Here is a 13,733-nt window from a genome sequence, read left to right as displayed (position 1 = left end):
TTCAGGATTTCAGTGGTTTTTATACACTTTCTAGAAATATCAGTATTATTGTCAAAAAGTTCTCTGAATTGCTACATGTTGCAAGAATGCAGTTTTCTCACTGTTGTGAAAAATATTTCTAGCTCCCAGTTCAAAGATTAACTGATCGTATTTATAAAGTGTATGGGCTTCAGGTCGAGTATGGTCCGTCCATGCTGATTAAGTACTGCTAGGGGAGCAAATAGGCAGGGACGACGTTGTTTTGCAAGAATTGCAGTCGAGTGCAGTGCGCGATAATTACTTGCAACTCTTTCTTGACTTCGGCCATGTTTGCAATAATGCTGATGGAACTTTCAAATTAAATCAGGAAGGTGCCGAACGATTATACCCACCAAAGATTTCTCTGATTTTCCAGAAACATGACTGGCTTTAAACGGGAACATGTCTGAATTTTTTACGAGGCTTCCGGAATAATTTCAGGAATGCTACTTAATTTTGGCGGAAAACATTCCTGGTTTTTATAAGGTATCTTAATGGTGCATATCAGCTGCACATTATTTTCCAGGAACGTTTCTGAATCGTTTATACAGTGTACTTACTAAATTTAATGAACGTAAGTATAGATAGTAATGGTTTTACTATAGAAAATTTAGTTAGTTCCTACTTCGGGCAAACACGACCATTCTCATTTCCCAGTGATTTAAAATCAACGCAACTTTTTCCAGCTTTGTTAAAAATATTAATTTGATCGTACAAAAATAATTTCCATTCTCAGCCACAGCAACGCGTGGCTGGGTCAGCTAGTATATCTATAAGGTTCACAACTGGCTTTATCAGAGGTGATTTCGCAATATTTCAGAAAGGTTACTGACTTTTATCGGAAAACGTTCCTGGTTTTTGTAAGATATGTTACTGGTTGAAATTGGGCACATCTGCTGCCTATTATTTTCCAGGAACGTTTCTGAATCGTTTTTTCAGTGTTGGACTGGAAACATACATGTTTCTCTAATGGGCAACTATGTATCGTGTACTCACAAGGGAGAAAGTTATCATACCTATTCGTGTTAGCAATAGACAAGTTAAGCAAGAATATTGTGCACAACTAAGTGCTTAGATAATTTTCAGTTTTCAAATAATAGAAACAATAGATCGAAGTCAATGTTATCTACCCTTATTGATAAAATTAAATTTTTAGATGTTTTTAATTTAGTTAGAGTGTATTTTGTAAAGAAGTTATTGATTACAAACTATAGAGAAAGCTGAGATGAATAAAATGTAGTGTAGAATCAAAAAGTGTATTGTGGTTACGCTTAGTTTCTACATTCCGATATTTTACAATTTGTTTCGATATTTACTATCACTTTCAAGTTATTTAGCTTTTTTTTAAATTTTTTGCCGATGTCGCACTTGCAAAATTTACTTACTGTAAGTATAGTGCTTTTAGCATTGAAAATTTAGTTAGTACTTACTAATTTCAATAAGTACTTAATTCATTCTAACACGCCCATTATCAATCTCATATATTTTAACCTTTGCTAGACTATTTTAAGCTATACTAAAAATATTAATTAGATTCTATCAAAATATAGAGCAAAAGAATATATTAATCCATCTACTTTGCCACAGCAACGCGTGGCTGGGTCAGCTAGTATATATATATATATATATATATATATATATATATATATATATATATATATATATATATATATATATATATATATATATATATATATATATATATATATATATATATATATATATATATATATATATATATATATATATATAATTTTCCATTTTTTTACGTCGCTTTTGGCAAAAAAATCAAAATAATAGCCTGTACGTGTGTGTGTTTGTGTGTGTGTTTATATTTTAACAAAGCTTAAAAGCACAAAACTTAGTTCTTCGGTTAAATTGATAAGTTTTTTCGGTAGAGCGTTTGGCTATAAACTATCTGAACTTCGAGCAAGCTTGGGTTATCCGACATAATATCAAATTTACATTAATATTACGCATTATATGTACTCATAACATACACACGTAATAAAATAAATGCAGTGGGAATGCTACTTGGTGTTTCGACTCCATTATGCAGGCTACAGTTATCATTCGGATAAGTTGACTGTTAATCGAAGGGTGATCTTCCTTTTTTTAAAGCTTTAACTACATCCAGACCACTCAGCATAATGTAAGCATAAAAAAATATTAGATTTACCTCAAGGAAGTATTTTTCTGCAGAAAAACATTTTCATTGTATGCTCAAATGTAGATGTTTCTAATAGCAGTGTTCGACCTTTTGTACAAATGAAAAAATACTACGCCAAATTAAAACTACGAGTTTCACCCAGTAAACCTTTATTTTTTTTATTCGCGCGAATTCAATATAAAACATTAAAATTGTTATCAACTTCATTAGTAAGAAATCATTTTCTACTCCTCTGCTTTCTGCTGAAAAAAAAAAACCATTTTGTCTACGTTCGAAAAATTACACTTAAAAAATGGACTCAGTTCAACTGGTTTTGGTTTTGAATTTTAAGCCGTTACGGTTAAAGCAACCTTATGTGAAATAGTTCAATATTCAAAGATAAAAACACTTATTTTCAATCTAATTTATTACTTCTCTAGAATGTTTGTTTCAATCGCTACGTGAGATCTTCGTCATTCTTTATCAAATTTCATGCTTTGCGAATAATTTTAAATCGTATCATGCTGGTTAATGACAAAACAAGAAGCATGATCTTATTTTTTTTTACCGCAAAAAGCTTTTTTGCGGTTTTTTACTACGCATTCCTTCAATGAATAGCTTTCGAAAAAGAAGGCGCAGTTGCTAGGTTTGTTGGGGTGTCAGGCTGTTAATCAGAATGGCGCCAATTCTAATCCGTGCCATGTGCTACAACCTGTTTTTCACATGCAAAATTACTGCTTTTTCACAAGTCACTCAGCCACACTTTTAATGATATTTATGTTTGCATTGAAAATACGTACAACCAAAAGGTGAGCGATGATCAAATTATTATAACGTTGTATTTAACGAGGTGTTGTTGATGATGTCTTTAAATTACATGCCTTCTCTTCTGCGCTTACTTTTTCTGGTTCTTCTTCATAATGTTCTTCCTTTGAAATTTTTAAAGAGCGCCTTATGAAACGATTCGAAGCACAGTGCGGAATTCCGCACGGGTCGACTAGTTTTAATTATTTAATTTATTAGTTCTGTGTTTGCAAACACAGAAATGAAAAAATAAAAGCAAACTGTAATGAATAAGTGAAAATACGCGGAATTTTACTGCTGCAATTGCAATTAATAATAATCTTACAGCAATTAATTAATACTAATTTCCAATAATTCAATCACGAGAGGCAAATAAAGTAAAGAAACTAATGGCGCCATCTAGTTCACACTAGATATTTATTTTCATTTTATTAAGAAGCGCTTATCCAGTAACCAATCGCATTGCTTGAGAGCTGTACGTCATCAGTGGCTGTCAATCATCCCCTTCACCCATTTGAGAAACAAGTAAATGCTGCCGTGTAGGACAAACTCGCCAACTGGGTCCTATTTAGATATCGGTTACTGTGGTTGACCGGTTGCTCTACGCGAATGTAGCCCAACCGCATTCACTTGAGTCAAACTCATTTAGGGAAGCCCGACTGCTTTGGCATCATATTTAGCTGTAAATAAAACATAAATATAAACGAGCACACAGTTGAAATTGAAATTGAAAAGCTAATTCGTTAAACGCGGAAGAGGGATACCCCTAACTAATGGAATGTTAATACATTTAATATGTGATTTCTTGGAAATAGTTTTTCATCATATTTTGTTTGTCAAAAATGTATATCCAGAGATTTCATTTCAAAAGAAACAGATGTACAACATACCAACATGGGTAATGAATATTAATTTTCCAATTATTTTTCTGTCAAATTAATTTTTTTAACTTGATTTTTATCTGTATGGTGTTTTATTTTGTTACAAGCAGTTTGAAGTTAAATTTTGCGTTAGTAGGGACGGGCTGGGACCCGTAAAAGGGCGGTGGACGAGCAACCCAAGGGCGCACAGTTTCTAAAAAGCAAAAAAAGAAAAAAAAAAAAGTTTATATATATTTTTAAAAATAAAGCTTTATTTAAAAAAAAAGCAGCTTTTTCATGTGCATTTTTGGGATGGTTTCCACCTGGAGCATAAGGTGTTAATGCCCCACATGGAGAACTCTGGAGCTTATTTCTGCCGCAGAAGAACAAGCACCGTAACTCAGTACTTATATTGTTTGAAATGCTTACACCAAAATTCTGCTAACTTCAATTTGAATCTTGAACACGAATTCAAATCATGCAGCCCAGTACAAAAAAGCGCAATATATCTGAAAACGCGATGTAAAATCGATGTCATTTTGCAAAAAGGAGGTAAGAGCAGAAATGGGTATATTTTGTAACTATCTGTTTTTCAAGCTAAATGGGAGTTGTAAGCACTTATCTTATTTGATAATAAAAATTCAACAATTGCATCAACTGCAGTCAAGTTAAATTTGAAAAAAATGTCATTCATAGAAAGAAAAAAAAAGAGAAGCAATTACTAATGTCTGGCGTAAATTTTTAATACTTGTCAACCCACCACGTGCCATCCTTGGTTTCCCAAGGGTCTCTCATCTGGTTAGTGACTAAAGTGGTATGAACAGGGAGCCTTTGAGGGTGATGCCACCCTTGGTTGGAGCTGCTAGAGGTGGGGCAAAGGGGATGATTGGAAGCAGTTGTTTCATCTTTATCTTTGCTTAATCTTCAGTTCATCGGTCCTAAGTATGGCAACTGCCTCCTACACAGTCCGATAGAGGCAGAACCAGATTTTTTTTTTTGGGGGGGGGGGGGGAGGCAAGGTGTCCGGAGAAATTTTTCAAGAACACAGTTTTAGACTATTTAGACTTTAGAGTAAGGGATGAGACTTGGGCACTGTCTTCGATCGATTTTTTTTTTTTGTTGAAAATGGAGTGATAACTCTCACACCAATTTTTCGACATTGAATTCCAAAACACAGTTACCGCTGATTACGGGAAAGGGGGCCCTGTGGCTCTCCCCGAAAAACATTTTGAAATTGAAGTTCAAAAAATCTGAAGTTTTTAAGCAATATGCATAGATACTAAGATGAGGGTCGGCGGTGATTCGGGGGGGGGGGGGGGGCAACTGCCCCAGAACTAATGTCATATACCCCCTTGATGACTTTTTCCTGTTGGCACTAAGAAAGCGTAGCCAAGAAAATGATGTACCTACCTATGACGACATATGTCATACATCATTCTCAGCGATGGTTTTTTAGCGATAACAGGAAAAATTCAGATTTAAAACAATGATAAGTTGACTGTTAATCGAAGGGTGTTCTTCCCTTTTTTTTAAGCTCTGACTACATCCAGATCACTCAGCATAATATAAGCATAAAAAAGTATTAGATTTACCTAAAGGAAATCCTTTTTGTGTAGAAAAACATTTTCATTGTATGCTGAAATGTAGATGTTTCTAATAGCAGTGTTCAACCTTTTGTACAAATGAAAAAATACTACGCCAAATTAAAACTAAGAGTTTCACCCAGTAAACCTTTAATTTTTTATTCGCGCAAATACGATATAAAGCATTAAAATTATTATCAACTTCATTAGCAAGAAATCATTTTCTACTCCTCTGCTTTCTGCTGAAAAAAAAACATTTTGTCTACGTTCAAAAAATTACACTTAAGAAACGGACTCAGTTCAACTGGTTTTGGTTTTGAATTTTAAGTGTTCGATTAAAAGAGAAACATGTGCAGGCATTTAAGCCGTAACGGTTAAAGCAATCTTCTATGTGAAATAGTTCAATATTCAAAGATAAAAACACTTATTTTCAATCTAAATTATTACTTCTCTAGAATGCTTATTTCAATCGCTACGTGAGATCTTCGTCATTCTTTAATCAAACTCCATGCTTTACGAATAATTTTAAATCGTTTCATGCTGGTTAATGACAAAATATAGAAGCATGATCTTATTATTATTATTATTATTATTTTTTAGCAAAAAGCTTTTTTGCTGTTTTTTACTACGCATTCCTTCAATGAATAGCTTTCGAAAAGGAAGGCGCAATTGCTAGGTTTGTTGGGGTGTCGGGCTGTTAATTAGAATGGCACCAATTCGAATCTGTGCCAATAAATATCTCTTTAATGTTTCTTTTTCTTTCCATCAGATGCTCACATGGGCAGGACTGTATTTGCCACAACCTGTTTTTTCACATGCACAATTATTGCTTTTTCACGAGTCACTACTCAGCCACTTTTAATGATATTTATGTTTGCATTGAAAATGTGTACGACCAAAAGGTGAGCGATGATCAAATTATCAAAACGTTGTATTTAACGAGGTTTTGTTACTGATGTCTTTAAATTACATGCCTTCTCTTCTGCGCTTACTTTTTTTCGGTTCTTCTTCATAATGTTCTTCCTTTGAAATTTTTAAAGAGCGAAATGCCTTATGAAATGATTCGAAGCACAGTGCGAAGTTCCGCACGGGTCGACTAGTTGTTATTATAATTATTTATTCCCCCTCCCCCTTAATACACATTTCAAAGATATAATTTTTTTTTGTTCTCTTTTAGAAATCAAGACATCCTGGTGTGTGCAGATACATTCAAAACTTCATTAATCTTGCAAAAAAGATCCTGGAGTCGCAAAAGAAATTGAGTTTAATTCTTACAATTACAGGAAAAGATGGTGTTAAAATAGAAGAGTTCGTATTTAAAATACATCTAAATGCAAATGAGGTGGAAAGGTAATATTTTAAATATAGTTTCAAAAAGTCCTAATTGATAAAAATGACTATTGCTTTAATTATATGAAGTTTGACACGTGGCAAGTTGAAGTATCAGCTGTTAGTGGTTTAAGCAAATTGTTTGCTTTGTCAAAAAAAAGTACCCTTCTTAAAATAACCCCATAGTCAGCAAAGGAAGCATATTCTGAAAAAAATTAGACAATAAGAAAATTGTAAAAATTAAGAAAGTGTTAAAATACATTCCAAGTGATTTTTTTTTTTATAGATTTTTATGAAGATGTTTCTTTGTGTTCCAGCACTTATTGTAATGGTCCAGTAGAAGATTTCTGTGTTTATAAATTGTTTAACTTTTAAATTCATTTCCTCAGCTGTTAATACTGTTTCAGTGCCATTATATTCAATTGCAAGTACAGATAATAAATTTTATTTTAAATTTTCAATGAATAACTAGTAATATACCAACCCCCCCCCCCCCTCTCGCGACTAATTTCTGTTGGTGTCAAAAAAGCGTCGGGAAGAAATTGATGTACAATGTCGTTATAAAATATTTAAAAACACAATATACCAGGGGTTCTCAAACTGGGTGCCATAGGGAGAGGCGAGGGCTGCTGCGAAGTGTGCATGTTATCAATATATAGTATATATGTGAGGTGGGTGTGCCAAATAAGGTCATATAGACCAATAATAATGCCTAGCTTGTGACTTCATCTTCATTAGGAAGCCTAACTGGTGATAAAAACATGATCAAAAAGAAAGACTTGGCAAGATTGTAGCAAAAGTTATTACAGAGGAGAGATGAAAAACTAACTGATCATATTTTGCTGCAAGTTTTACTTCTACATGGTTCACTGTAGGTTAGGGGCCATTCATTAATTACATAAGGGTCCCGAGGGGTTGGGGGGTTAGAAAAATCTCTACACACCCTTACTTTGGGGGGGGGGGGGGGAGGAGTCAAACCCATTCTTACGTAATATTTTCCAAACCGATATTTTACATTAGAAATTGCGTGGTCAAGTGGATTGACAGGGATTATATTTCACTTGCGTCTGGAAGGGTAAAAAAGTATTAGGATGAGCTGTTTTTTATTTGTTTTACAAAGAATGAATAGTGTGAAATATAATAAAAGAATCGCACTATGTATGGGATGTTTTATTTTTGATTAGCATCGCATCAAATACAGAAAACATGTTGATCAAACATTCAGTCTAGATTCCAGCTTTTTAGAAAATATTTCTTTACACAAAAAGGTTTAATTTAATAATAGTGAATTTAATTTCGATTTCAATGATGTAAGATTCGTTATTTTATTATCTTGAAAAACGAAAAGGAATCTTGCGTAAGAGTAGGGGGAAGGGGCTTGAAAAATCTTACATACCCTTACATAGGGGGAGGGGGATCAAAAATTGCCAAAATCATCCTTACGTAATTAATGAATGACCCCTTACTGTAGAAAAAAATGTTGCTTATTGTTCTAGTAGCCTAATTTATATAGTTCATGAATTCTCAAAGATAAATACAAATACAAAAGTGACGACCAGCAACAAGCTCTGGGCCCAGCTAGGTTGGTCCTAGTCAATTTACAATCCCCAGTGAAGATCAGTGGCCCTCTTAAAACTATCTACTCCTTTGCTCATTACCACCTCTTTCGATAAGCTGTTCCAAGGTTCCACTACCCTGCTAAAATAATAAATCCCCTAATATCCATATGTTTGCGTAAGATTTAAATAGCTTAAAACAATGACCCCTTGTCCTGTTTTCAATGCTAAACTTTAGCCTAGTAACATGTTTCCTTTTAATAAATTTAAACAACCGAATCATGTCCCCCGGTCTCCTCTTTGCTCAAGATTGTACATTTTTAGCATTCTAAGTCTGGAATCGTAGTCTAAATGAGAAGGTCCATTTATTAGCCTTGTAGCCCGCCTTTGAACCCTTTCCAATACATTAATATCTTTCTTAAGATAAGGAGACCAAAACTGAACAGCATACTCCAAATGAGGTCTTACGAAACTTCTATATAAGAGCAGAAGAACTTCTTTTGATTTGTTTGAAATAGATCTATTGATAAACCCAAGCATCTTATTGACTTTGTTACTAGCTATGCTGCACTGTTGACTAAACTTTAAATCCTGACTTATTAAGACGCCCAGGGGGCTTATTACGAGCTCTTCGGCTTCGACTTCGGGAAGCTAGAAATCTCACCTTTCTCATTCCGAACGAAGTCGTTAGGCGTATTACGAACTGCAAGTGAGAAGCATACTCACAGTGAGAAAGACTTACCGTTCGGGAAAAAAACATGACGTCATTTTGTAGGCGTGGTGTAAGATGAACCAATGGAACTGATGTGATATACCCCACCCTTGGCGACTTTTTCCTGTTGGCGCCAAGAAAGCGTCGCCAAGAAAACGATGTATGACGACATACGTCATACATTGTTCTTAGCAATGCTTTTTTAGCGCCAACAGGAAAAAATCAGATAAAAAAACATGATCAAAGCACTTCAGAACACAATATATATAAAAACAACATAAAAGCACAACAAAAAATATCACGAATATATGCTTCAAAAATGTACAGGGCCGGGGTTTTTTGTAAACATATTAAAATACAATGAAATAAATTATTGTATTAATTACAAGTCGAAATTAATGCATTAATTTTTTTTCATCATTTCTCCGGGATACGAGCCCTCGGTCTCATAGTACTTTCGTAATGAGACCTCGGCTCGCCGGCCCTGCCTCGGTCTCATTACGAAAGTACTATGAGACCTCGGGCTCGCCAGGACCTCGCTTCGCTCGGTCCGTTATCCCTCCGACTGTTAATATACATTACAGTCGGAGTATGGTCACAATTATGTATATTTATGTATATTATGCATATTCATGTGTATGTACACCCAAGGGTGGCTCCTTCCATTCAGTGTACAATAATGACAGTTTTAAGTGTGAAATATGCACCATTATTGTGCAGATTTATTAATAAAATTCAGCATTTTTAAGAGTACAACCGAAAGAACTTTCAATTGTTAACTTAAAATTCAGTACCTAAAGGAGGCACGTTAATGTCTAAATAATTCGTGGCATCGATAAGGATTAACTTTTAGAACAAAATAACCAAACTATTTTTGTAAAATTAATTAACATACAGTAAAAATAAAGTTAAAAGCTACAAGAACCCCTCAAGGATTTGTAAAAAACAAAGAATTTCCGAAGTGAGAATTTTTATGTGAATTCTAAAATAAAGAACTTACCTTTTTATGGTATAAATCCTCACACTCAGTCCAAAACAAAACATCATCTGACAATGGCGCGTTATAGATACACACCACGTTGGAGTTAACTTTTAATTAACCTTCAAGTTTGAAGAAACTGGCATTTTCTAATGTTTTTACTTCAAAACACAACTACTGAATCTAAACTAACACAAAATAAGCATTCCTGTAAGGTATATTGCACAAAACAACACGTATCTCTCCTGCGTAAAACCAAGAACCCAAGTAAACAAGTTCGCCTTCGCGTTGCCAACCACAGGTTAGTTTCACCAGGGATGCCATGCTTAAAAATTTATCGCCTCATTGGCGAGAAAAATATTTCAATTTTGTGCAAAAAATCGGATGTCGCCAAATGGGGGGGGGGGGGGTATATCACATCTGTACCGAACCAATAAGAGGTTGCAGCGTGAAAATTTGAAATGGTGTTGTTTCTATGCGTTCTCGTTTCATGTGGATTTTGTGAATTTTAATAGTGGCTTTGTTTTTTGTTTGTTTGTTTTTTTTCACTACATGTTAAACATTATTTTTATAACTAATGAAATTTCAAAAATTAATTAGCGATACAAAATTTCCGGAAATTTTGCGGCGGTAGGAAAAAAAAACGTTTGAATTAAAATGAAAAAATTAATTTTTTTAAATTTAAAATATATTAATTGATATATTTTATTAGAAAGCGTTTAAAATTTTCAATATTAGAAGGTGTATGCAATCCATGGTATTTTTTTCTTTCAAACAGATATATTCATAAAACTTTTGCTATTAAACTAAATTCGCCACTAGCTTTCTTTGTTCTAAGTATCAGAGATTTTCCAAATTACAGTGTAACAAAAAAAAAAAAAAATCAAAATGCTTCTGACATAATTCTCGCTACTTCTTATGTAAAATGAGCCCCGGAATTCAAATATGACCACCGTTTTCTCCCTACATGTCGCATTTTTTTAGAAATGGTGACCCCCTCCCTCTCCCCATTTTTTCCCCGTTTTCGACAGTTTAATAGCCATTATTTTTATTTGGAGGGAAAGGAAGCATAAAAATAGCCATTGATACTCTTCTGAAGGTCTAGAGAGGTGCAAGGTTCCAAAGTATGAACATTTAGACTAAGTCAAGAGACTCACAGTGGTACTCCCCCTAAAATATTTTAAAAATCATCAGAACCCATATTTTTTGTATAGGTTTTTTTTTTTTTTACAATTTTTTCACTTATTTTGCGATCTTAAACTAGAGTGTAGAGCTTACTCCTGTAAGCTCCATGTCCGAAAAAATTTTTACGAAGTCAAAAAATTAAACAAAAAGAAAAAAAAAAAGGAAGCATCGCATTTTTTTTCAGAGTCGCATCGAAGATCTTCAGTAAATAACCTTCCTGTATTATTCAACTTGCATTCCCAGATATAAATATGATTAAAAATGAACTTAGGATATGCTTATAAAGTTGCATTAATATATAGGGATTTATTTAGTAAAATATCTCTCATGATTTAATTTACTTCACGTGAAAGTTACGGCTTTGTTTTGAAATTTAATGAACAAGACTTTAAATTCATTTCATTTTAAATTTAGCATACAGTAGTTTTAAAAAATGTCGAAACCACATTGATATCTACACTAAAATGTAATATATTTTGCAATATGTTTCCGTATTCTGTTTCTGCTCGATGGAATAGCCAGTAATTTTGATGAATTTTCCCTCCCCTCTTGCATACACTGTTTGATTTTTTTTAAAAATAAAGATCGCTTGCTGATTTCCCTTTGCTAGGGCTTAATGTTTTCAATTTATTGTCCTTGTGACTGGCAGATAGCTAGTCACGGTGATTTAATATCATTGCAAAAATCAACCATCGGTTCGTCGTGTTACTGAACGTAAATAGCGAAATTCGGGACCCCATTCATTAATTTAACTTTTTTTTTTGCATGCGATAAATCTTTTCGTAGCTTATAAATTCTTTTCTTCGTTTTATTTATTTAATTTTTTGACACGATAAATCTATCATTTGTCAGTATTTCTCTTGTAAATAGACTTCTATTATTTTTGTCTTTTGCAAACGTCATTTTCTAATTTGTTTTTCGATGGTTGTTGTCCTTATTCTAATTAAAGTTATTTTATTTACTTTAGAAATGTTATGCGTTTTTAATTACTTTTATTTTATAGACAAAAACATTTGCGTATTTTTATTATGCCTCGAAAGGTTTTTTTTTATTTTTATTTTTGTATTCCTATCCTATTTCAAATTTGATTACGAAAAATACAGTTTGACTGTCTCTAAATCAAGACTAATTCAAGTTATTTATGTATTCCTTTGTTTTCCATTCGGTAAGGAGAGAAGCATCCTTCTAGAGTTGAAGTAGTTTTCTTAAAACAAAATCTATTTTTCAAAAACAAAAAAGAAAAAAAAGAAAGGAAAAAAAGAAAAGAAGAAGGAAAAACATGTTTTGCTCGATATCATGTTTGTGCTCTCTGTTAGGCGTTATGTAATTCAAGCACATTTGTTTTTAATATCGTATGAGGAAGAAAGTCACAGAACCGAATTGCACCAACAATCTTTCCTCACATAGTTAAAAATCATTACGTTAAAAAGAAATTTAGTGCAAAATTTAATTATTTTCAAAGGTTATCTTATTGTGAACAAATCGCATTACAAAAACGAATTCTCAATTCGGAAGAAAATATTTTATGATCTGATTGTTGATAAAAAGAGAAAGAAAAAAAAAAAACTGCCAACATTAATACTAAAAAATTTTAAAAAAAAATTATTTGAGTTTTTGAAAAACATGCCAACGGTGGGATTCGAACCGTCGATCGCGTTAATACAACGCGCGTGCTTATACAACCGCGCCACACCGGAACACAAGCTTGCCGCCCAAATACAAGTTAAACCCTTTGAATCATACGCTACTACAGCTATCTAAGATGTGTATGCATTAAATGAGCTGTTTAAGTTTACTAAATCATTCAGTTTGCACGTCAGTTGATATTAAGTAAATGTAGAAAGTTATTTCCATTTTTATTGTTATGTTTTTGTGAATTCTTGAAGCTTAAAACTGAGAGCATATATATTCGAATAACGTTGATGATTTTTGGCTGCAGGAATCAGTTGTTTTAGTTCAAGGGTTCTGAATGTTTTAAATCTTTTTCTTTCTTTCTTTTTTTTTTTATCTTTAAGTTACTTTTACGGAAAAGTAGGGTAACATAAAAAGCAAAATTGTATGTAGTTCGACCTGGGGAATCCATTGGTTTAGTTACGTTAATAATGTTAGTTCTATAAACTATTTTCAGAGCGCTGTGTTTCATTTTATGTGTATAAAAAAAGTTGCTTTTTTAAAGGGTTCAACACGTAAGACTCTTCAGTTAGATGCAAAACGTTTTAATTGATTGCAATGGCAAAATACAAAAATCGTGCTAACACTAACATGTCCGCCATATTGAAAAAGTTCCATCTCGCTGTATCTCACCACGATCTCACCACCTCTGAAGCGAATGAGTAAAAAACCCGAAAACGGGTTCTTTTTTCCCGATTCTGTACAGCTCGTAATAAGCCAACAGTGCACGCGTCGGGAAATCGTCTGTTTTTCCCGATCTCACTCCCTTCCGAAGAGCTGGTAATAAGCCCCCAGATCAGTAACTTTTTCTGCCTGACTAATGACTGAACCTTGCAAATAATAACTTGTACGCTTATTTCCATGCCCTAAATGTAGCACTTGGCATT

At 33.5% G+C, this 13,733-nt stretch overlaps 1 protein-coding gene across 1 annotated transcript in view; it reads left to right on the top strand.

Annotated features, from left to right (window-relative positions):
* The first annotated feature begins 3,653 nt into the window (after positions 1–3,653).
* LOC129231236 (mitotic spindle assembly checkpoint protein MAD2B-like) overlaps positions 3,654–13,733 on the top strand; it is a 36,717-nt gene continuing 26,637 nt past the window's right edge. Inside the window, exons 1-2 of the mRNA XM_054865507.1 lie at positions 3,654–3,869; positions 6,592–6,764. Of these exons, the coding sequence (XP_054721482.1) occupies positions 3,750–3,869; positions 6,592–6,764 (293 nt within the window). The 5' untranslated portion in view covers positions 3,654–3,749. The remainder of the gene's footprint in view (positions 3,870–6,591; positions 6,765–13,733) is intronic.

This window comes from Uloborus diversus, chromosome 10 (assembly GCF_026930045.1).
Source record: "Uloborus diversus isolate 005 chromosome 10, Udiv.v.3.1, whole genome shotgun sequence".
NCBI classification, from domain to species: domain Eukaryota; kingdom Metazoa; phylum Arthropoda; class Arachnida; order Araneae; family Uloboridae; genus Uloborus; species Uloborus diversus.
The sequence above is the reverse complement of the archived record's forward strand: the minus strand, read 5'-3'. Positions and strand labels throughout refer to the sequence as shown.